The sequence below is a fragment of the Petromyzon marinus genome, chromosome 63, assembly GCF_048934315.1.
Source record: "Petromyzon marinus isolate PM22_M1 ecotype Great Lakes invasive population chromosome 63, UKy_Petmar_22M1.pri1.0, whole genome shotgun sequence".
Taxonomy (NCBI): domain Eukaryota; kingdom Metazoa; phylum Chordata; class Hyperoartia; order Petromyzontiformes; family Petromyzontidae; genus Petromyzon; species Petromyzon marinus.
The window spans coordinates 6,103,682-6,128,111 of NC_133729.1; the positions used below are offsets into that span (position 1 = coordinate 6,103,682).

General features: G+C 54.0%; 1 protein-coding gene across 1 annotated transcript; it reads left to right on the forward strand.

Annotated features, from left to right (window-relative positions):
- Positions 1 to 807: 807 nt before the first annotated feature.
- On the forward strand, positions 808 to 24,173 carry LOC116956060 (malonate--CoA ligase ACSF3, mitochondrial-like). Its single transcript, XM_076053909.1, has 11 exons — positions 808 to 1,084; positions 7,451 to 7,808; positions 9,521 to 9,963; positions 10,620 to 10,775; positions 11,313 to 11,470; positions 12,334 to 12,479; positions 13,016 to 13,125; positions 15,525 to 15,651; positions 19,112 to 19,246; positions 19,890 to 20,001; positions 23,965 to 24,173. Exons 2-11 carry the CDS (start codon positions 7,466 to 7,468, stop codon positions 24,077 to 24,079), a joined length of 1,845 nt encoding a protein of 614 aa, XP_075910024.1. The 5' UTR covers positions 808 to 1,084; positions 7,451 to 7,465; the 3' UTR covers positions 24,080 to 24,173.
- The last annotated feature ends 257 nt before the right edge of the window (positions 24,174 to 24,430 follow it).

Sequence of the window (24,430 nt, forward strand, 5' to 3'; positions counted from 1 at the left end):
TGAGTGAGTAGGTGAGTGAGTGAGTAGGTGAGTGAGTAGGTAAGTGAGTAGGTGAGTGAGTAGTTAAGTGAGTGAGTAGGTGAGTGAGTAGGTAAGTGAGTAGGTGAGTGAGTGAGTAGGTGAGTGAGTAGGTAAGTGAGTAGGTGAGTGAGTGAGTAGGTGAGTAGGTAAGTGAGTAGGTGAGTGAGTGAGTAGGTGAGTGAGTAGGTAAGTGAGTAGGTGAGTGAGTAGGTGAGTGAGTAGGTGAGTGAGTAGGTGAGTGAGTGAGTAGGTAAGTGAGTAGGTGAGTGAGTAGGTGAGTCAGTGAGTTGGTTAAAACAACAAACAGAAACCCTGCTGGACACCTGTCACACAAAGAGCTTCATAGCTCATCGGATTCCTCCTGCAGTATAAACAAACACAAAATAAAATTTTTGTTTAGTTTTACAAAGATGGAGGCGAAGGGAGAGAGAGAGAGAGAGAGGTGGGGGGGAGGTAAAGGGCCGTCCATAAATGACGTCACGCACCTGGGTGGGGGGGGTCAGACATTTGTGACGAGGGGGGGTGGTTGAGAAATGTGACGTCACGTAAAATTGCGCAACTTTAAATAAACAAAGATAACACGTTCTAACTTAATTAAATAGACTTTTTAATAAATGTTTTCTCCTACAACATCAGAGTGCAGCGCCACATTAAATACGCACTACAATGACAATAGATTACAGCGATTTGAAGCATGTTTTTTTGTGACGTCATTTTTGAGGGGGGGGTCTGACTTTTTGTGACGCCGCGTGACGAGGGGGGGGGTCAAAAATCGCGTGACGTCATTAACGGGCGGCCCCTAAAACCCTCTGAAGTCTGACAACGACATCCGAGTTGGGGAGGGGCGTCACCCCGAGTCGCACACGAGGCGGCGTGCCCTTGCCAACACCGCGCGTGGGCCTCCCCTAGGTCGACTCAGCCTCGACACGAGGACCTGCTGCTGCTGTGGTGTGTGTGTGTACTTCGCCACCCGGGGAGACAAAGGCGGCCGGGCGTGGTTGCTGCTGGATCGTCCACATCGACACCCCTTCGTGGTGGTACGGGTTTTTGCCGGCCTTCATAGGTACCGCTCGCTACTAACAGCACTTGCCCCAGCAGTCTGTTGAAGGCTACCCGGGGGGGTCTTTGTGTGTTGAACCCGTGCCGGCCTTCGTAGGTACCGCTCGCTACCAACAGCACTTGCCCCAGCAGTCTGTTGAAGGTTACCCGGGGGGGTCTTTGTGTGTTGAACCCGTGCCGCCCTTCATAGGTACTGCTCGTTACGAACAGCACTTGCCCCAGCAGTCTGTTGAAGGTTACCCGGGGGGGTCTTTGTGTGTTGAACCCGTGCCGGCCTTCATAGGTACCGCTCGCTACCAACAGCACTTGCCCCAGCAGTCTGTTGAAGGTTACCCGGGGGGGTCTTTGTGTGTTGAACCCGTGCCGGCCTTCGTAGGTGCTGCTCGCTACTAACAGCACTTGCCCCCAGCAGTCTGTTGAAGGTTACCCGGGGGGGTCTTTGTGTGTTGAACCCGTGCCGGCCTTCGTAGGTGCTGCTCGCTACTAACAGCACTTGCCCCATCAGTCTGTTGAAGGTTACACAGGGGGGGTCTTTGTGTGTTGAACCCGTGCCGGCCTTCGTAGGTACCGCTCGCTACCAACAGCACTTGCCCCAGCAGTCTGTTGAAGGCAACCCGGGGGGATCTTTGTGTGTTGAACCCGTGCCGGCCTTCATAGGTACCGCTCGCTACCAACAGCACTTGCCCCAGCAGTCTGTTGAAGGTTACCCGGGGGGGTCTTTGTGTGTTGAACCCGTGCCGGCCTTCATAGGTGCCGCTCGCTACCAACAGCACTTGCCCCCAGCAGTCTGTTGAAGGTTACCCGGGGGGGGTCTTTGTGTGTTGAACCCGTGCCGGCCTTCATAGGTGCCGCTCGCTACTAACAGCACTTGCCCCAGCAGTCTGTTGAAGGCAACCCGGGGGGATCTTTGCGTGTTGAACCCGTGCCGGCTTTCGTAGGTGCCGCTCGCTACCAACAGCACTTGCCCCCAGCAGTCTGTTGAAGGTTACCCGGGGGGGTCTTTGTGTGTTGAACCCGTGCCGGCCTTCATAGGTGCCGCTCGCTACCAACAGCACTTGCCCCGGCAGTCTGTTGAAGGCTACACGGGGGACCTTTGCCTTCGGTGGGAATCTCAACACGCGCGCGGTTACACTGCATCCGTGACACGTGTTGTGTTATATCTAAAAAAAAATAAACAAATATTATTTCAATATATAAATTAAACTTTGGCACCGCTGCACTGTGTCGTCGATTGCGTGACCCACCCCCCCTACAGCTACCCCCAATGTCACTGGTCACGTGTTCCCGTTTGTTGTGAACACGTGGGTCGATCCGAACAGTGGAACGATGTTAGCTCTTTCGGTAAAGTCACGTTGAAGGGAAACAATAAAATAATAAAATATATTATAAAACAATAAAAAAATTCTCACGACGTTTCGACCGTTTATATTTTTTATTATTTTATTGTTTCCCTTCAACGTGACTTTACCGAAAGAGCTAAGAATATGAATTACTGCAGTCACGAAAGCTTTAAATCAAAATTTAAGTGGGACGATGGTAAAAGCCATAAACCGTGTCAACCCACACTAATTACCCCCCGTGTTACTTCTACAGGGGAATTGAGTTTTTCGGGTCCGTACGGCTTACAGACGTTTCAATACGGGTACAAAAGTAACAACAACAACAAATGTTCGTCTGTTTGTGATTCTCCCTTGCGATGGGGCTTTGGAGGATGAACGTTGAGATTTATAAGGGGCACGGGGTGACCCATAAGGTCTGGAATTGGTCCGTAATAAGGTAAGGGCACTGATGAGGGGTTGACAGGTGTGGAAATTAATGCCATGTAACCGGTCGTTTAAGTGATTTGGTCGTGGTGAACGGTCAATTTTGTTCCGATAGCATCGAAAGTTACCCCCTTTATCACCCCAAAAAACTACATTGTGATATTTAAACAATTGGTATTAATACATAAAGAGACTAACAACATTGTAAACACATAATATTAAAAGAAACGTGGATAATTATCCACTATACTAATTTATATTTACTGTACCTAAAACAGCCCACCATTAACAGGGGAATGGTCGGTTAAGCGAACACATTGGGCACTACTCTACACTATACACTACAACTACTATATACTACTATAGACTATACACTACACTATACACTACACTATACACTACAACTACTATATACTACTATACACTACACTATACACTACTATACACTACACTACTATACACTACACTACTATACATTACACTATACACTACAACTACTATATACTACTATACACTACACTATACACTACAACTACTATATACTACTATACACTGCACTATACACTACACTATACATTACAACTACTATATACTACTATACACTACAATTACTATATACTACTATACACTACACTATACACTACACTATACACACTATACACTAGTATACAATACACTACACTATACACTACTATACACTACACTACTATACACTACACTATACACACTATACACTACTATACAATACACTACACTATTAACTACACTATACACTACACTATACACTACACTTTACACTACACTATACACTACTATACACTACTCTACACTACACTGCTATACACTACACTAGACACTACTCTACACTATACACTACACTATACACTACTCTACACTACACTATACATTACTATACAATACACTACACTATACACTACACTATACACTACTATACAATACACTACATTATACACTACTCGACACTATACACTACACTATACACTACTCTACACTATACACTGTACACTACTATACACTTCTCTACACTACTATACACTACTCTACACTATACACTACTCTACACTACACTATACACTACACTATCACTACTATACAATACACTACACTATACACTACTATACAATACACTACACTATACACTGCACTATACAATACACTACACTACTATACACTACACTACTGTATACTACACTACTATACATTACACTATAAACTACACTACTGTATACTACACTACTATACACTACACTACTATACACTACACTATACACTGCTATACACTACACTACGTTACACTACACTGTTTTACCATACTATACACTCCACTACTATACACCACTACTATACACTACACTACTATACATTACACTACTATACACTTCTATATTCTACACTACTATATACTACACTACTATACTACACTATACACTACACTATACACTACACTATACACTACACTATACACTACACTACTATACACTACACTATACACTACACTACTATACACTGCACTCTACACTACACTACTATATACTACACTATACACTACACTCTACACTACACTCTACACTACACTATACACTACACTATACACTACACTACTATACACTACACTACTATACACTGCACTCTACACTACACTACTATACACTACACTCTACACTACTATACTACACTATACACTACACTACTATACACTACACTATACACTACACTACTATACACTGCACTCTACACTACACTACTATATACTACACTATACACTACACTCTACACTACTATATTACACTACTATACACTACACTACTATACGCTGCACTCTACACTACACTACTATATACTACACTATACACTACACTCTACTATACTACACTACTATACACTACACTACTATACACTACACTACTATATACTACACTATACACTCTACACTACTATACTACACTACTATACACTTCACATTGAGGTCCATCGTTAAGCGATTTGTTGTTAACAGGGTGGTCGTTCAGGGGGTTTTACAGTAGTCCTGTAAACATCAACAACAGCAGCAGCAGCAACAATCGTCAAAGTGAACTTTGACTCCCAGGTATTATTGTTGTAGAGCAGTTCAAAGCGACATCGCGGTTACATTGTGAATGCTTATCGGTCCAAGTTCTCATTCTCAAAGTCTGCTGCGTGATTCAATAAACGTGCACTCCCTTCTTTAAGATAATAACGACATCGTCATCGTTTGAAATAGCTTATCTTTGCACATTCTCGTAAGGCACGTTTTTAGGCGTTGTGTGTGTGGTTTTTTTTTTCGTGTTTTAAATGCGTTTATTGTACGACATTTTCATGAATCAACATGCAAAGAGACGCAAATATAATATTGTCATATTGTACTGTACCGCCACTACCACTCCAATCTCGAAGAATCTACGTCATGGGGTGATGTACGTAGCACTACTACGCTCTTGTTTTAACACAGCCACTTGTGATCTTTATAGCCAGTATCAAAGTATAAAAAAAAGAGTAATTGTATTGCCAGAAATGGTAAAACCCTTTCTTATTATTTTACACGCTTTTATTTAACTCGCTCTGTCTGTTGTCAGTGTTGTTGTATCCTCAAATATTGTAACTCAAGTTTAACAAACTTCCCAGAGGGGTATCGACTGAAAACTTGGTATACTTATGTCATACTGATTACAATACTATATTCTATCATGAAAAACAAATATTTTGAAACAATCTTTTTTTATAATAATATAATAATAGGGTTTTTCCCCTTTTTTCTGGCAACAAAACTGAAACCTTTTTGCAAGGATTCATGTTACTGCCTTAACCACAATACCTGCAGTCAAAATGCAAACAAAAAACATACTATGATAATATATGATGCATTGTCCTTGAAACTGATTGGTCCACGCCAAGGGACGGCTTTCTTTTGAGCCTCGACCCAATTGGTGCTCGACCAGAGGATGCCAGAAGGCGTCACACAGCTCAAAGACAATGCACTATCAAACTAATGAGGGCTCGCGGTCGAGGCTCAAAAGAAAGCCGTCCCTTGGTGTGGACCAATCAGTTTCAAGGACAATGTATATATTTTTCTTCTTTGGTTCTTTCGGTGAAGTCACGTAGAATGAGAATAAAATAATACATTGATAAAATAACACAATAAAATTCTCACGACGTTTCGGCCACAACATAAGCGGTCCTTTATCAGGTGAAGGCCTTCACAGTCTCGTCCCTTCACCTGATGAAGGCCGCTTGTGTTGTGACCGAAACGTCGTGAGAATATTATTGTGTTATTTTATTTTATCAGTTTATTATTTTATTCTCATTCTACGTGACTTTGCCGAAAGAACCAAAGAAGATGAATCCTTGCAGTCACGAAAGCTTTAAATCGAAAAATGCATATATTATCATAGAATGTCTTTTGTTTGCATTTTGACTGCAGGTATTGTGCTTAATGCAGTAACATGAATCCTTGTAAAAAAAGGTTTCAGTTTTGTTGCCAGAAAAAAGGGGAAAAAACCCTATTATTACATTTTGGTACTGGCAAAGGAGGTCTAATCTTTTTTACATGTTATGTTTCGACTTGGGTCTAATTGTCCATGCTCAACTCACGTTGGCTGTAAATCACCACGGTCCTCTTAGGTTGCGGCAAGCTTCGGGGCCACTTCCTGGAGTGTTGGAGTTCTTCCATTACGAGTACGGTACATTTCATGAAAGCGTGTTTAAAAAAAAAACAAAGTGAAACCTTGGAATGTGAGTAACTTGGCCTGCGAGTGTTTTGCAAGAAGAGCAAAAAGTTGTAAATCAATATTTAGTTTGATAAACGAGCGAGGGTCTCGCGATACGAGCAGCGTACGTGTAGTACGCTTTGTCTCCCCGAGCGTCACGTGATCACACACTGATGTAACGAGTGCTTTGGATTACAAACACGTTTTCCGGAACGAGTTACGCTCGCAGTCCAAGGTTTTACCGTGTTACTTATTCACGCAACCGCTTCTGCTTGACGGCCTCCGGACCGATGCGGCCTTCAGATCCGCCGCTCCGGCTAGCGACGAGTGTATAGTAGGATCGCACCGTGCACGTTTTCAGTTGTCATTAAGCCCTGGTTAGTGGTCGTGAAAAATGTGTTAACACGTTGCGGTGTTTTCATTGTCTACGTTGTACGTACGTAGTGCATAATGTACCGGATGTAATGCTGGACACTTGAGATCATGCACACGGCGCCGATCGCCTCGGGGGGGGGGGGGGGGGAGGGGGGGGTGGGGGGAGCAGTTTCGCCGGTTTCGCCGGATCGGCCCGAGACCGCCGTACAATGCTGGAAGCAGCCGGATAATCGCGCGGTGCCGGATAACCGACGATCGACTGTCACGTTGTTCCACGTTCCCCGCTCGCCACGCGGTTTCGCTGTCGCGCAGTTATTCTGGGAACGCGCGCCGTTGGAACGCTGGAACGCGCGCGGCCCGTTACAACGTGGTCGGAGAGACACCCGTGGGGAGCCTCCGGCCAACCGAGTTCCGAACCGGAGCGCTCGCCGATCCCCGCCCCCCCCCCCACCCCCGTCTCACCGTTCCCCCCCACCCCCGTGTCACCAGCGCCGCGACCCTGTCATGCTGACATCGGCGCTCGTCCTCGCCCGCCGGACGCTGCCGGCGGGCGTCGCCGCCTCTCCCGCCGGCGCCGGGGCCTTCCGTCCGTCGGCCGCCTCCCGCGCCGCCTCCTCCTCCTCCTCCGCCTCCTCCTCCTCCTCCGCCTCCTCCTCCTCCTCCGCCTCCTCCTCCTCCGCCGCCGCCGCCGCCGGATGCCTGTCTCCCGTGTCGTCGCGAGCCTCCGCGTTCGGAGAGCGCCTGGCCATCGTCGACCGGCACGGCACGGCGACGTACGGGGCCCTGCTGCGGGCCGCGGGGCGCGTCGCCCGGCGCATCCAGCGGGCGCTCGACGGCGATGACGGGGGTAAGGGGGGGGGGATGGGGGTCGACGTGAGTCATCGCGGGTCGTTGTTGTGAGTCGTGAGTCGGTGTTGTGAGTCGATGTTGTGAGTCGATGTTGTGAGTCGTAAGTTGATGTTGTGAGTGGTGAGTTGATGTTGTGAGTCGATGTTGTGAGTCGTGAGTCGATGTTGTGAGTCGATGTTGTGAGTCGGTGTGAGTCGTGAGTCATTGTGAGTCGTTGTTGTGAGTCGTGAGTCGATGTTGTGAGTCGATGTTGTGAGTCGTGAGTTGATGTTGTGAGTCGTGAGTTGATGTTGTGAGTCGTAGTTGTGAGTCGTAGTTGTGAGTCGTGAGTCGTTGTGTGTCGTTGTGAGTCGTGAGTCATTGTGAGTCGATGTTGTGAGTCGTTGTGAGTCATGAGTCGTTGTTGTGAGTCGTGAGTCGATGTTGTGAGTCGTGAGTTGATGTTGTGAGTCGTGAGTTGATGTTGTGAGTCGTAGTTGTGAGTTGTGAGTCGTTGTGTGTCGTTGTGAGTCGTGAGTCATTGTGAGTCGATGTTGTCAGTCGTTGTTGTGAGTCGTGAGTCGATGTTGTGAGTCATGAGTCGATGTTGTGAGTCGTGAGTCGATGTTGTGAGTCGTGAGTCGATGTTGTGAGTCGTGAGTTGATGTTGTGAGTCGTAGTTGTGAGTCGTAGTTGTGAGTTGTGAGTCGTTGTGTGTCGTTGTGAGTCGATGTTGTGAGTCGTTGTTGTGAGTCGTGAGTCGATGTTGTGAGTCGTGAGTTGATGTTGTCAGTCGTGAGTTGATGTTGTGAGTCGTGAGTTGATGTTGTGAGTCGTTGTGTGTCGTTGTGAGTCGTGAGTCATTGTGAGTCGATGTTGTGAGTTGATGTTGTGAGTCCTGAGTCGATGTTGTGAGTCGTGAGTTGATGTTGTGAGTCGATGTTGTGAGTTGTGAGTTGATGTTGTGAGTCGTGAGTTGATGTTGTGAGTCGTTGCGAGTCGTTGTGAGTCGTTGTGAGTCGGTGTGAGTCGTGAGTCATTGTGAGTCGTTGTTGTGAGTCGTGAGTCGATGTTGTGAGTCGTGAGTTGATGTTGTGAGTCGTAGTTGTGAGTTGTGAGTCGTTGTGTGTCGTTGTGTGTCGTTGTGAGTCGTTGTGAGTCGATGTTGTGAGTCGTTGTTGTGAGTCGTGAGTCGATGTTGTGAGTCGTGAGTCGTTGTTGTGAGTCGTGAGTTGATGTTGTGAGTCGTAGTTGTGAGTCGTTGTGTGTCGTAGTTGTGAGTCGTGATCTCTCTGTGTCTTCCTGTCCACGGATCGCAGGCGCCTGGTGCCCACAACCCCCACGCCCCGCGCTTTGCTCCGTATTTTCCTTTTTCCTCAACGTGTGTGGTGAAATTCTTTCGCACCGCCATACTTTAGCCAACCGCGCTCATCGCAGGTGCGGTGGGTGAGGACAGCAGACTAAGCAACAACAACAACAACAAGAAGCAGTTCTTAACCAAATCGGTTTGTCAACCAACGAGACTTCCTCATATCGTGAAGGAAGAGCGTTCCAGACGGCCGCGGAAGCGCGCGACGCGGTGACCGCCGTCTCTTCGCGGGGCGAACGAGCGAGCGGTGGACTCGCTCACCCCGGTGGACTCGCTGTCCGCCTGGACGATCGCCTCGCCACGCCTCACCCCCCCCCTCTCCGCCGCCCTCTCGCCCCCTCCCCTCGCCGTCCGCCTCCCAGGGAATCCGGCGGCGACAAATTCGTGCGGCGGAGGGGCGGCGGAGGCGGTGGCGTTCCTGTGCCCCAACGACGCTCGCTACGTGGCGGCCCAGTGGGCCGCGTGGCTACGCGGCGCCGCGGCCGTGCCGCTCTACCACCGGCACCCGCGGCGCGAGCTCGAGTACGTGGCGGGCGACTGCGGCGCCCGCGTCGTCCTCTCGACGGAGGAGTTCGCGGAGGCGGCCGCGGGGGTCGCCCGCGGGATGGGCGTGCCGCACGTGACGGTGCGGCGGAGCGACGTGTACGGCGGCGACGGCGACGGCGGAGCGACCGGGATCGGCGGCGACGGCGGAGCGGCCGGGATCGGCGACTGGCGAGAGCGGCCGGCGATGGTCGTGTACACCAGCGGCACGACGGGGAGGCCCAAGGGAGTCCTGAGCACGCACGGGAATCTCCACGCGCAGGTGGATGAAGCTAGGTGCTGGGCCCGCAGCGCGATGCTATTAAGGGGGCCCTGAATGGAAAAGTTAAAGTAAAAACACGTAAATATTAAAAGACAAACATTTTAACTTGCATACTAAAGTTATTGGGACCTTTTTTTCATTTGTCATGCAGCCAGATACTACGACAAATCGATAGCCTTAAACACCCGGTCGTTCATAAAAGTCGAAGGCGGTGTAGTACTATGGTAGTAGAGCAAGTGCAGAATCACTGATCCGGAGTTGATGGCGTGAAAGCGTTTAGCGCGGGGCCCTTGAAATTGCGGGGCGCGTAGCGTGTGATACTCACCCCCATCTGGCTCTGGCAGAACCTTGACGCCTGATGCATATTTGGAGTTTGCGTCTCTCTCTCTCTCTGTCTCTCTGTCTCTCTCCCCGTTTTTTTGCGTGAATGTTTCTCCGTGCCCTCCGCTTTGCTTCCCCCACGTTTAGCATCGACGGCGCCTGTTTAGAGCGTTGGGCGACCGCCGTGAATCTCCAACGCGACGGATGACGGGGAAGGGCAATTTCCGTTGAGCTCAGCCGGTCAAATTGAAAACACGTCTTCGCAGCTTTCGCGTTTTTTTTTTTTGCATTTTTAAACTCCCGGCGCGCGTCCGTTCCCCGTGCACGGCCGACAGGTCTCCTGCCTGCTGGAGGCGTGGGAGTGGAGCTGCGACGACGTCATCCTCCACACCCTGCCACTGCACCACACGCACGGCATCGTCAACAAGCTGCTGTGCCCCCTCGCCGTGGGGGCCTCGTGCGTCATGCTGCCCGAGTTCGATCCCCGGCAGGTTGGCGGTCGCAGGGAAGGAGGAGCCGCCACTCCTGCCCGTTCACTCGCCCACCCGCTCTATTCATTCACGAATTCACTTGACCCAGTCAAGTTGTGAATTCACTCACCCACCCGCTCACTCACCCGCTCGCTCACCCGCTCACTCACCCGCTCACTCGCTCACCCACTCACTCACCCACCCGCTCACTCACCCGCTCGCTCACCCGCTCGCTCACCCGCTCGCTCACCCGCTCACTCGTCCACCCACTCGCTCACCCACTCACCCACCCACTCACTCACTGACCCACTCGCCCATTCACTCATCCACCCACCCACCCACCCACTCACCCACTCACCGGTTCCGTTCCGTCTGCACGTACGTCATCAGAACTGTAAAGGGGTAATGACCGCGAGCCTTCTTACTGACACAGAATGTGTCGAGTTGCTGCTGCTGCTGCTGCTGCCGTTGGCCCCGCCCGTGCATCACCACTGCCAACGCGTCGCCGTCGCTCTGTCCCGCGTACCCCCCCCCCCCACGCCCCTGCCCCCCCCCCAGGTGTGGGAGCACCTGCTGAGCGGCGAGGCGTCGCCGCGGGTGAACGTGTTCATGGCGGTGCCCACGGTGTACGCGAGACTCATCGACTACTACGACGAGCACTACACGCGGCCGCGCGTCCGCGACTTCGTGCGCGGCATGTGCAAGGAGCACATCCGGTGCGTGTGTGTGTGTGGGTGTGTGTGTGTGGGTGTGCGCGTGTGTGTGTGTGTGTGTGCGTGTGCGTGTGTGTGTGCGTGTGTGCGTGCGTGTGTGTGCGTGTGTGTGCGTGCGTGTGTGTGTGTGTGTGTGCGTGCGTGCGTGTGTGTGTGTGTGTGTGCGTGCGTGCGTGTGTGTGTGTGTGCGTGGGTGCGTGTGTGTGCGCGTGTGTGTGTGTGCGTGGGTGCGTGTGTGTGCGCGTGTGTGTGTGTGCGTGTGCGTGCGTGTGTGTGTGCGTGTGTGTGTGTGTGTGCGTGTGTGCGTGTGTGCGTGTGTGTGTGTGTGCGTGTGTGTGCGTGTGTGTGCGTGCGTGTGTGTGTGTGTGTGCGTGCGTGTGTGCGCGCGCCCCTTGTGCGCCGTTCTGGCCTTCATAGGTGCTCGCTAACAGCACTTGCCCCAACAGTCTGTTAAGGCTACACGGGGGATCTTTGTCTTTGTGTGTGCATGCGTGTCCGGGGGAGTGGTAGCTTAGCGGTTTAGCGCTACGCTGCGCTCCGAACCTGGCGACCCGGGTTCGATTCCCACTCGCGGCCAAACACCGCTTACCATTATCTGAACCGGTCCTGGGCCTCCCCTAGGTCGACTCGGCCTCAAACGAGTACCTGGCGCGATGTGAAAACATCGCCACTGGGGAGACAAAGGCGGCGGGGCGTGGTGCCGGCCACCCACCCCCTCCGTGTGCCGTGCCGCCCTTCTTAGGCGCTCGCTGACAGCACTCGCCCCAACAGCCCGTTAAGCCTACACGGGGGATCTTTGTCTTTGTACGGGTAGTGAACGCCCCCCCGCCCCCCCTCCCCCCCTTCTCCCCTTCCCGCCGTGACAGCCTCATGGTGTCGGGCTCTGCGGCGCTCCCCATGCCCGTGCTGGAGCGCTGGGAGGAGATCACGGGGCACCGTCTGCTGGAGCGCTACGGCATGACGGAGCTGGGCATGGTGCTCTCAAACCCCCTGCGCGGGGAGAGGATTCCCGGTGAGGATTCGGCGCGTCTCGCCGCGGCAGCTGGCTCGGAGATGTGAACTGCCTCGCCGGGTACGCGGGAGGTCGTGGGTTCGATCCCGACCCTGACGACGCCCGCTGTAAATTAGAAGTTTTGCGTCCCGCTTCCTTTTCCCCCCCGCGGTGGTTGCGTGGATTTTTTTTTTCCCCGGGTCCCTTCCAGGCCTTTCCCTCCTCATTTGGAATCGACGGGCCGTCGTTTGTGATGGCCCACGTCGCTTCTGACAAAAGCGCTGCGCAGCTACGGTGGGCCTGACCTGGTAAATAAAATAACCGAAGCTGGGCCTCCCCTAGGTCGACTCGGCCTCGAATGAGCGCCTGGTGTGGTGTGTGAACGCCGCCGGTTGGGAGACAGAGGGCGGGCCGGGCGTGGTGCTGGCCACCAACCTCCTCGTGCGGCGTGCCGGCCTTCGTGGGTAGCTACTCGTCAGCAGCTCTTGCCCCTGCGGTCTGTTCGAGGCTCTACGGGGGGCGGGGGACCTTTGTCTTTGTGGTTGTTGTTGCCGTAGGCGCGGTGGGGTCACCTCTGCCGGGCGTGGAGGTGAGGATCGTCATGGAGGCGGTGAGTGGGGGCGAGTCGTGCAAGGCGATCGTCCAGGCAGACAGCAAGTCCACGAGGGTTAGTGACTCAGCAACTCACCGCTCGCTCGCTCGCTCGCTCACCACGCACTCACTCACCATGCACTCACTCACCACGCACTCACTCACCACGCACTCACTCACCATGCACTCACTCACCACGCACTCACTCACCATGCACTCACTCACTCACCATGCACTCACTCACCATGCACTCACTCACCATGCACTCACTCACCACGCACTCACTCACTCACCATGCACTCACTCACCACGCACTCACTCACCATGCACTCACTCACCACGCACTCACTCACCACGCACTCACTCACCACGCACTCACTCACCACGCACTCACTCACTCACCACGCACTCACTCACTCACCATGCACTCACTCACCATGCACTCACTCACCATGCACTCACTCACCATGCACTCACTCACCACGCACTCACTCACCATGCACTCACTCACCACGCACTCACTCACCACGCACTCACTCACCACGCACTCACTCACCACGCACTCACTCACTCACCATGCACTCACTCACCACGCACTCACTCACCATGCACTCACTCACCACGCACTCACTCACCACGCACTCACTCACCACGCACTCACTCACCATGCACTCACTCACCACGCACTCACTCACCACGCACTCACTCACCACGCACTCACTCACTCACCATGCACTCACTCACCACGCACTCACTCACCATGCACTCACTCACCACGCACTCACTCACCACGCACTCACTCACCACGCACTCACTCACCACGCACTCACTCACTCACTCACCACGCACTCACTCACTCACCATGCACTCACTCACCATGCACTCACTCACCATGCACTCACTCACCATGCACTCACTCACCACGCACTCACTCACCATGCACTCACTCACCACGCACTCACTCACCACGCACTCACTCACCACGCACTCACTCACCACGCACTCACTCACTCACCATGCACTCACTCACCACGCACTCACTCACCATGCACTCACTCACCACGCACTCACCACGCATTCACTCACCATGCACTCACTCACCATGCACTCACTCACCATGCACTCACTCACTCACCATGCACTCACTCACCACGCACTCACTCACTCACTCACCATACACTCACTCACTCACTCACCATGCACTCACTCACTCACCATGCACTCACTCACCACGCACTCACTCACCATGCACTCACTCACCATGCACTCACTCACTCACCATGCACTCACTCACTCACCACGCACTCACTCACTCACCATGCCCTTGCACACCATGCACTCACTCGCTCATCCATGGTGGCGAGATGTTAACTACCTCGCCTGGTGTACAGGAGGGCGTGGCTTCCATCCCGACCCTGACACCTGCTGCTGCTGCTGTATATTTGGAGTCTGCGTCTCTCTTTTTCCCCGTGTTCGCGTGGATTTTTTTCCCCGTCTCCTTCGGTTTTTCCCTCCACATTTAGAATCACCATCACGCGTCTAGACTTTTTTCTCTGCTATAAATGTCCACGTGATGATCATGATGATGATGATAAGCCACTTGGCTGGGCCATCATTTGCGACGGCCAGGCAGCTTCTGAAAAATAAATGCCTAGCAGCTCAGTGGGACCTTACTGGGTAATAATAAAAAAAAAATAGTTTCAGTCGGAGTTTCCACTCTCCGTGACCAGCACACAAATTTCCCACAAAATCTCACGGCTGCCCACATGGCCTAAATCACAAAACGTGACACTCGCCCCCCACCCCCCCCTCCACCCCCACCATAGGAATGTGGAATGTCCACCGCTGCATCTGCAGGGTTGTTTTAAATAACGTGTAAAAAAAAAACTCGGCACGGACTGATCGTGTTTGCGCGCAGTGAACAAAGGGACCATTGTTCCAAAACGTCGCCTGTTACACATTTGTTTTGTACAAACGGCGCAAGCGTTGCTACTCGCACGCGACACGTCTGGTTTGCTTTTTCTCGGTTGTGCTGATGCACCGCCGCCGACCCTGGGGCCCTCCCCTAGGTCGACTCGGCCTCAACTGAGTGCCTGGCGCGGTGCGCATGGAACGCACTTGGCACTCGGGAAATGCAAAGGCGACCGGGCGTGGTGCTGGCCACCCACCTCCCTCGTGTTGCCCGTGTCGGCCTTTACGTGTGCTGCTCACTTGCCCCCGACAGTCTGTTAAGGCTATAGGGGGGATCTTTGTCTTTGGCGGGGGGGGGGGGAGAGGGAGGAGAGGGAGGAGATGGAGAGCACCCCGCCTGGGACCCCATCAGAATATTTTGAGGCAGGAATCGGCAACGGGGAGACAAAGGTGGGCAGGGGCGTGCCTCTTGACCACACGGTCTCCAGGGGGGGGGGGGGGGGGGGGGCGTCTTTGTGTCATGTCGTATCCTATCATCGCTATCATCGCTGCCACCGGTCGCAGGTGACGCCGGGCTTCGAGGGCAAGGAGGGAGAGTTGCAGGTGTCGGGCCCCTCGGTTTTCAAGGAGTACTGGCGGCGGCCTCTTGAGACCAAGGAGGCTTTCACTTCGGACGGCTGGTTCAAGACGGGTACGTGCGGTTGTGGCAGGTGGTGCGGCGGTGTCGGCTGTGCGTTCGCAGCCCTCGCTCACGTGGCCTCGCAGCGAGCAGGGGCCTGGGTTTGACTCCCGACTCGGGCGTATTCCTGTGTGTGGAGTTTGCGCGTTCTCTCTTCCCCGTGTTCTGTAGAGTGTGAGTGAGTGGGTGAGCGTGTGAGTTAGTGCTTGTGTGTGTGTGTGAGTGTGTGAAGTCAGTGTGTTGTTCCCCCTGTTCTGTAGAGTATGAGCGAGTGTGTGTGTGTGTGAGTGAGCGGCTCCGGTTTGACAAGCAGAGGTCTCGCTCCGAATCAGTCGAGCGGCATTATCTTTTCATCGGTCGCGTAACGCTGTGTGGAAGCTGCTTGGTCTGTCGCTCCGCACGAAGCTTCAGGTCTTCTCGGCCACAGTCATGCCCTCTACACTCCTGGGTTTAACTAAGCTGGATTGTGTGAGGAGCTCACAAATCCTTGAAAGATGTGGACAAAGTCCCATCGGTGAGCTCCTTCGGAAAGGCAAGGCTGCATTGGCTGGGTCATGTAGCCCACATGCCAAGCCACCGCATGCCGAAACAGCTTTTGTTCGTCCATAAAGAGGGGGCTAAACAGGCGCGGCACGGGCTGGAGAAGAGATGGAGTGATGTGGTACAGTAGGACGTGGAGCTGAGTTTACTTGCCGATGACTGGTACCAGCAGTGTCAAGATTGTCCTCTGTGGAGGAGGCAGTCGCCATCCAACAAGAACAGGGGTCAGATGAGCGACGCTCACAACGAGCGCTGGGTGGCTAAAGCACAGCAAGTTGGCGCAGTAGGGGGCACAGGTGGTGCATCAGCCAGTCATCTCAGTCAGTCGACCCGTGGCACCTGGGTCTGCCCCGTGACCTCCTGGCAGCGGGCGTTCGACACTTCACGTGGCCTCAACGTGCACATAGCCTGGCACAAGCGTCGTGGTGACGTCACCGCCAATTAGTCGCGAATGGCAGTTGTTGTTGTGTGAGTGAGTGGGGGGCGGTAGTGTAGTGGTTAGCGCGCTGCGCTACGAACCTGGCCAGCCGAGTTCCATTCCCGGCCAACATCAGTGACGTTTATCTGAACTGGTCGTGGGCCTCCCCTAGGTCGACTCAGCCTCAAATGAGTACCTGGTGCGCTGTGTAAAACATCGCCACTGGGGAGACAAAGGCGGCCGGGCGTGGTGCTGGCCACCCACCCCCCTCGTGTTACCGTGCCGGCCTTCGTTAGGTGCTCACTAACAGCACTTGCCCCAGCAGTCTGTTACAGGCTACGCGGGGGATCTTCGTCTTTGTTGAACTTCTTTCGCTCCGTACGTTGCCAACCGCGCCAATGGGAGGTGCGGGGGAAGGACAACAAACGAAACGCAGCAAGAAGCCGTTCTAAAGGATGAAGTTTGTCAATCTAGGCAACTTAACAGCTCCCAGAGGCTTCCTAATATCGGAAAAGGGCAAGAGCGTTCCAGACGGTCGCAGAAGCGGCGCATCTTTAAATCGCGTGATTTGGTTCATCAGCAAAACCCAGAACAGGACGTTTTGAGTGGAGGTCGCATCCAGCACCGTCGCCGTGAACAAGGCTCCACTCTCGCGTGGGGTTGGAGTGTCACAAAAAATAAATACGCGGTAAAACCTTGGATTGCGAGCATAATTCGTTCCGGAAACGTGTTTTGTAATCCAAAGCACTCGTTACATCAGTTGTGTGATCACGTGACGCTCGGCAGTAGAAAGTGTACACGTACTACTGCTCGTATTGCTAAGACCCGCGCTCGTTTATCAAATTAATATTTATTTAAAAAAAATTTGCTCGTCTTGCAAAACACTCGCAGACCAAGTTGCTCGCAATCCAAGGTTTTACTGTATGGCATTGCATCAAACTCGACGATCTGAGCCCAAAGCAACGAAATGACGAATCGTAATACGCGCAACATTTTTGACATCGCCTCGTGCACCTACGTACGCTCGGGGGGGGCACGCTGATGGCGGGGCCTCGGAAGGAAGAGCGGTCCAGACGTCCAGTGTCCTCCTGCTGCCCGTCTATGCAGCCAGCCAGCCTGCTGCAGCTGCTGCTGCTGCTGCTGTTATGACCAATCATCTGCAACTCGATGAAAAAAAAATCCCAGTGTCTCCTCTCGACCATCCCCCCCCGCCGCCACGCCACGCCTCGCTTTCCCGTTCCCCGTCACCGTCGCCGCTTTAATTAAAACATCGCATGTAGCGCAATCCCACGCCGGCGACAAACAACCGTTGTCCCCGCCGCGATAATTAGGCCCGCATCGTTAGTGCACCGGCCTCGCGATTCAACGCTAACGAGGGCATCGTCACTACCACCACCACCATCATCATCATTATTATTTTAACGCAAATTTTGCCGCGGTGGAGGGAGTTAATTTGTTTCAGGTAGTCGTGGCGGTGTTGGCGTCGAGCGGCGTTGCATTTCGATTGGAGCCCTCCGCCCCCCCCCCTCTACCCACACTCCCCCACCCCCCCCACCTACTCCCCTTAATTAAAAAGAAAAACGTTAACGCGACGCGAGAGATGAAAAACAAAGCAAAAAAAAAATTGAAAGCGTTTTTTTTTTTTTACTAAAAATAATAGCCAGGATCTCTTCACCGTTCAATTCCGCCGAGCGGAAACCGTTTTTCGCGTCCAAAACAAAAAAAAAAATCAATTTTTCCGTTCCAGTTTTTCCTTCCGATTCCGTTCGCACGACGTCCGCGTGCTTACAGGCACTTCGTTGCCTTTTGCGCGCCTTCCCACGACGTACACGAACGAAATCGGGCAAACTTTATCGGTGCCGAGGCTCCCACAAGGGCCACGCGGGAGGGCGTTGTGGCGCAGCTTGGCGCCAGCTAAACGTAGTGGGGGCGCTCGGTCTTTGTCGCTACGGTCCTCTGCGGTGAGTAACGGCGTCTTGAAAAACAGCGGCGCTATGGCGTCAAACAATCGGCGCAAACGCACCGCGCGTGTGACGCCTGCTGCATCCTCGGACGTTGTTGGCGTGTCTCCCTCCGCGGTCGCGTGGATTTTTTTTTCCCCCCGGGCCCTCCCGGTATCTTCTCCCCCCTCCACATTCGCAGAATAGACATCGGGCGTTGCGAGCATTTCCCGCTGCTATGCGTTTCCACGTGATGACAAGACGCCTCTTGGTCGCGCTTTCATGCGTTACAGCAAGGCTGCCTCTGAAAACGAGCTGCATCGCTACAGTGGGCCTTACCTGGCAGGACAAAGAAATGAGTTCGCACATGGTGCGGTGCGTTTAACACCGGCGCCGGGGAGGCAGACGCGGTGGTCGCGCTCCCTTGACGGCCTCCACAGGTGCTCGCGAAAACAGCACTTGCCCCCTGCGGTCTGTGTAGGCTACGGCGGCGGTGGTGGGGGGGGGGGATCTTTACCTTTGTTTCTGTGCGGCCCCCCCGCCCCCCCCCGCCACTGCCCCCCGCGATGTGCAGGCGACACGGCCGCGTACCGCGACGGAGCGTTCCGCCTGCTGGGGCGCACATCGGCCGACATCATCAAGAGCGGCGGATACAAGATCAGCGCGCTGGAGGTGGAGTGGAATCTCCTGTCTCACCCCGACATCACTGGTAGCTCCCCGGCATCACCCCCACTGCGCCCCCCCCCCCCACTGCGCCCCCCCCCCCCAACAGCCTAACACTGCGTGAGAAATTCCCCATGGTCAAAAAGTCAAATGAATCGAGTTCCTGTTCCAACGAGCATTGAGGCGGCACCCGTGCCACCCAGCAGCCGCCCCTTGCGTCGTGCCCGCTGTTCCTTCGTAGGGTCTTTGCCAAAGACAGCACTTGCCCCCACGTGTTCCTGCGCCACCCACCCACCCACCCACCCGCCCGCCCACCCACCCACGCACCCACCCGCACACCCACACACCCGCCCACCCACCCATCCACCCACCCATCCACCCACCCACCCACCCGCCCGCCCAACCACCCACCCACACACCCGCCCAACCGCCGACCCGCCTGCCCACCAGCCCACCCGCCCGCCCACCCATCCACCCACCAACCCACCCACCCACCTGCACACCCACCCAACCGCCGACCCACCAACCCACCCGCCTGCCCACCAGCCCACCAACCCACCCACCAACCCACCAACCCACCCACCAACCCACCCGCCTGCCCACCAGCCCACCAACCCACCCACCAACCCACCAACCCACCCACCAACCCACCCACCAACCCACCCACCCTCCCACTCCCCCCCGCACAGACGTGGCGGTGATCGGGTCCCCCGACTCGCTGTGGGGCCAGCGAGTGACGGCGCTGGTGGTGCTGCGGCGGGGAGCGACGCTCACCCTCAAGCAGATCAAGGAGTGGGCCAGGTAAGCCTGAGCCACCGCCTCCTCTGTGCGGGCCCTGCAAGTTTCGCTGGCTGGATTCGTGCCCGCCTGGCCGGTTAGGCGGCCGGCCAATCGGCCGGCCCACCGAGCGGCCAGGTAAACACATTTTTTAAAATTATTTTTATTTGCTCTTTGTTAACTTTTTTTTTACTACACCAGGTAAGGCCCACTCAACTATTACGAAGCACTTTTTCAGAGCGGGCTGGCCATCGCAAGTGATAGGATCTGTGACGGCATGGCCCAGCATTGTCGCCTGGAAATTCACGGCAGCGGCCAACTAAATACTCCCAAAACGCGCCGACGTTGATTCTAAATGCGGAGGGGAAGAAAGCGGAGGACCCCGGGGGAAAAAAATCCACGTGACCACGGGGAGAGGGACACCGCAAACTCCAAATATACAGCAGCAGCAGGAGTCGAGGTCGGGATCGTACCCACGACCTCCTGCATACCAGGCGAGGTAGTTAACAATCTCACCACGTGGGGAGAGAGAGAGACGCAAACTCCAAATATACAGCAGCAGCAGGAGTCGGGGTCGGGATCGTACCCACGACCTCCTGCATACCAGGCGAGGTAGTTAACATCTCCTAGCCACCGTGGCGGCCCAATCATCGGCATTGGGGAGACAAAGGCGGCCGGGCGGGAGCGGGTGTGGGGGGGGGCGGTTGAGGTGGCGAGTGGTGACGCGCGGAGGCGGGCCGCCGAAAGTGGGGGCCCCAAATTAAATAATTAATGAAACGTTTAAAATCCGTGAGGATGTGCGCGCCGCTCTCTCGTAGCGGCGCCCTCGAATTAACGTGCGGCGTTTGCGAGCCGGCGGTGGCGGTAGTGCTAAAATGTAAATTATCACCTTGCTGCAGTGGTGGTGGGGGGTAGGGGGATAGGGGGATAGGGGGGGGTAGCCAGAGGAAGGGCCGGCGTAAAAAATTTAAGCAAAAAAAAAAACAAACGGAGACCACCGTCGTGCATTGTGGACAACCAAACGGGAGAGGCGAGAGGTGGGGCGTGTGAACGGCCGGGCGCGTCTCCGTTAATGACTTTGCCGTGCGATTTTTTTTTGGTTTTTCGCTGCGGTGCCAAAATGCCATTTTAACCGCCAGTTATGTTTTTTAATCGTCGCGGCAAAAACGCGTGTTTTTTTATTTTTCAAAAACGCGCCGCTGAACACGCTCACGGGATATTTAAAAACAAAAACAAACAAAAAAAATATCTTTTACGTATTAGATTTATTTGCTCCGTAACATGACCTCATATTTATACTCGATCATCTTCGTTTTTTTTTTTGCTTGCGCTGTCGGTCGGCTCGGCTCGGCTCGCGTTTCACGGCAGCCAGCGCCACGCGGAAGGGGCACCGCGGGCCGGTCCCCACCAGGGATTCCGGCGGACGTTGCCGTCTTGATTTTGCCGCGCCGCCGCCACCGCCGCCGCCGCCGCGTGTTCGGTTCCGTCCGTCGGGAAAGCGTAGCGCGGGTGTCCGTACCGCTGGTCTGAACGTGTGCGTGTGCGCATTGTGCTGAACTTCTTTCGTGCCACCGCACGTAGCCAACCGCGGTGGGAAGGACAGCAGACTTTGACACGACGACGACGAGCGGTTGTTAAAGTGCACAGTTCCGGTGGCTTCCTCGGATTGGAAGTACGGCCGCGGCTGGATCCACAGGCAGGCCACGTGCAGCAGCAGCAGCAGCAGCAGTGTAGCCACCACCACCACCACCACCATCCACCACTGGCCCAGCTATTGTCCGTTGTCACTTCAAATCGCTGGGGGTCATCGCACTCCCAAATCCCAAGAAATAGGGCAAAGCAACTCACAAACAAACAAACACCACCCCCCCCCCCCCCAAGCAACACCCGACCACTCCCCTCCCCCGTCACGAGCCGCCCATCTGCCAGAACGCCCGTGGCCACCCCGCGCTCTCCTGTAAGACACGGGGACCACCACCCCCCCCACCACCACCAACCCCGACCCTTTCCACTCCGCTGCGTCTTCCCCCCCTCGCCCCCGACTCTTATCCACCGCACCGCCCCCCCCCTACCTCCCGCCACGACAGCTCACCGCCCCCAGCGCAATGTGCAGCCTCGCGATCACCGCCGCTACCAAAAGCCGAACGTCGTCTCCCCATCCACCCACCACCGCCCTCGTCCACTTCCCGGAGACCTCGCGGGCACCGCAGCGAGGAGGCGGTTGTGGTTGTGCCCGCGGGATGAATCTCGGCGCTCTCGGCCGGAGTGGGGCTCAGCGCGGGCATGGACCCTGGGCTCCGTGAGCCGTGGGTCACCGGCTGTGACGGCTTCCATTGGGGCCTCCCCTAGGTCGACTCGGCCTCAAATGATAACCTGGTGCGGTGCGTAAACATCGCCACTGGGGAGACAAAGGCGGACGGGCGTGGTGCTGGCCCACCCACCTCCTCGTGTGCCGTGCTGGCCTTCATAGGTGCTCGCTAACAGCACTTGCCCCAACAGTCTGTTAAGGCTATAGAGAGGGGGGGGATAACTTTGTCTTTGTTTGCTAAGCTCTGAGTTGGAGACTTCACTTCACACCATGGGTGGTCCAGACATCAATTATAACCAAAAAAAATGTCCCTCCAATGACCGGTGTTTTTTTTTTTGCATATATGCTAAGGTACTCAATAGTAGCTGTCGAGTAACAGACAGACAAACCCCCCGTTTCAAGAATCAAAAAAGTATTATTTATGGCTACATAAACTCATTTGCATCGCTGGACATCTGCTAAAAAGAGCTTCACGGCCCATTCGGATTCCTCCAGCATGGATACAAGATTTCGATTCTGTGTTGCTGGCGCACTGCATTGTGGGAAGCGTTGATACCATGAGCCACAATCGCTATCCCAACGAGCAGCGAATCCCTGGGCTCGTTCAGCGCTTAAATGCGTGTCAAATCTTCTTCGGTTCTTTCGGCAAAGTCACGTAGAATGAGAATAAAATAATAAAATAACACAATAAAAATTATCACGACGTTTCGGCCACAACGCAAGCGGCCGTCTTCAGGTGAAAGGTACAGACCTGCCCGACAGGTGAAGACGGCCGCTTGCGTTGTGGCCGAAACGTCGTGAGAATTTTTATTGCGTTATTTTATTATTTTATTCTCATTCTACGTGACCTTACCGAAAGAACCAAAGGAGATGAATCCTTGCAGTCACGAAAGCTTTAAATCGAAAATTACGTGTCAAATGTCGAGGATTGTTACTACCCATCGGACTATCGCCGGGCGCGCAGCGGATTCCCGCGTGATTTTTGTTTGCCGTTGAAAATAATTCACCGGTCCCCCGATTGATCGCATCCCTACCGTCAGCTGCTGCCCGTGGCTCAGGTCTCGTTTATTAGGGGCGCAGTGGTAGCGAGATGTTATCGACCTCGCTCGGTACGCAGGTGGTCGTGGTTTCGCATATTGACCCCGGCGCTTCGTCCGTCCCCCCCAGCACCCCCCCCCCCCCGATTAGCACTGTGGGCTACGTACGGTGCAAAAGACGTTCAGCGTACATACGCCAGTATATTGGGAGTGTGCGTGTCCCGTCTCCGCGTGGTCGCGTGGATTTTTCTCCGGGTCCCCCTGCTTTTTTCCCCCCCTCCGCATCTCAGAGTCGACGTGCTTTTAGAGAGCATTTGGCTGCGGGGCGTTTTCCGCGTGGTTAAGCCACTTTTTTTTGGGGGGGCGGCCGCTTGTGATGGCCAGGTCGCTTACGAATAAAAAAAAACCCCACCTGGCTCAGCGGGGCCTTACCTGGTAAAATAAATAGTGTAAAAAAAAAAATAATTGTTTGTTTAGTTTCATTTGTTTTGGGTTATGACACACGCTGGTAGTTTTAGTCTTGGAAAACCGTCGGTTATGATCATGCCCCCGACCGTGACAGAAGAGCCTCCCCTCCGCAAGTCATCGGATTTCCTCGCACGATGGGTAAAAAAAGATCGCGATTGCCGTGTGCGCGCGCAGGGAGAGGATGGTGGCCTACACGATCCCGTCGGAGATGATCCTCATGGACGAGCTGCCCAGGAACACCATGGGCAAGGTGAACAAGAAGGACCTGCTGAAGAAGTTCTTCTCGTGACGGAGGAGGGGCGCCTCCGGATCTCGCTCGCTGGCGCCGGTTTCGCGAACGCGGCTTGAGTTTCACCGGCGCAGGTCGACGGCTCCGGGTATTTGGTGGGTGGGTGGGTGGGTGGGGGGATTAGAAGCAAGGATGTTAATGGATGGGAAGAGAGAGAGAGAGAGAGAGAGATTTAACGGGAAGAGGGAAAAGAGCTTCATGGCTCATCGGATTCTTCCGGTATGAATCAATGTTCTGATTCTGTGGCGATGAGGAAGAATGGGGAATGGGAGGAAAATGATGGAAATGGAATGGATAGATGGGAGGGAGGGAGGGAGGGAGCGAGGGAGGGAGCGAGCGAGGGAGGGAGCG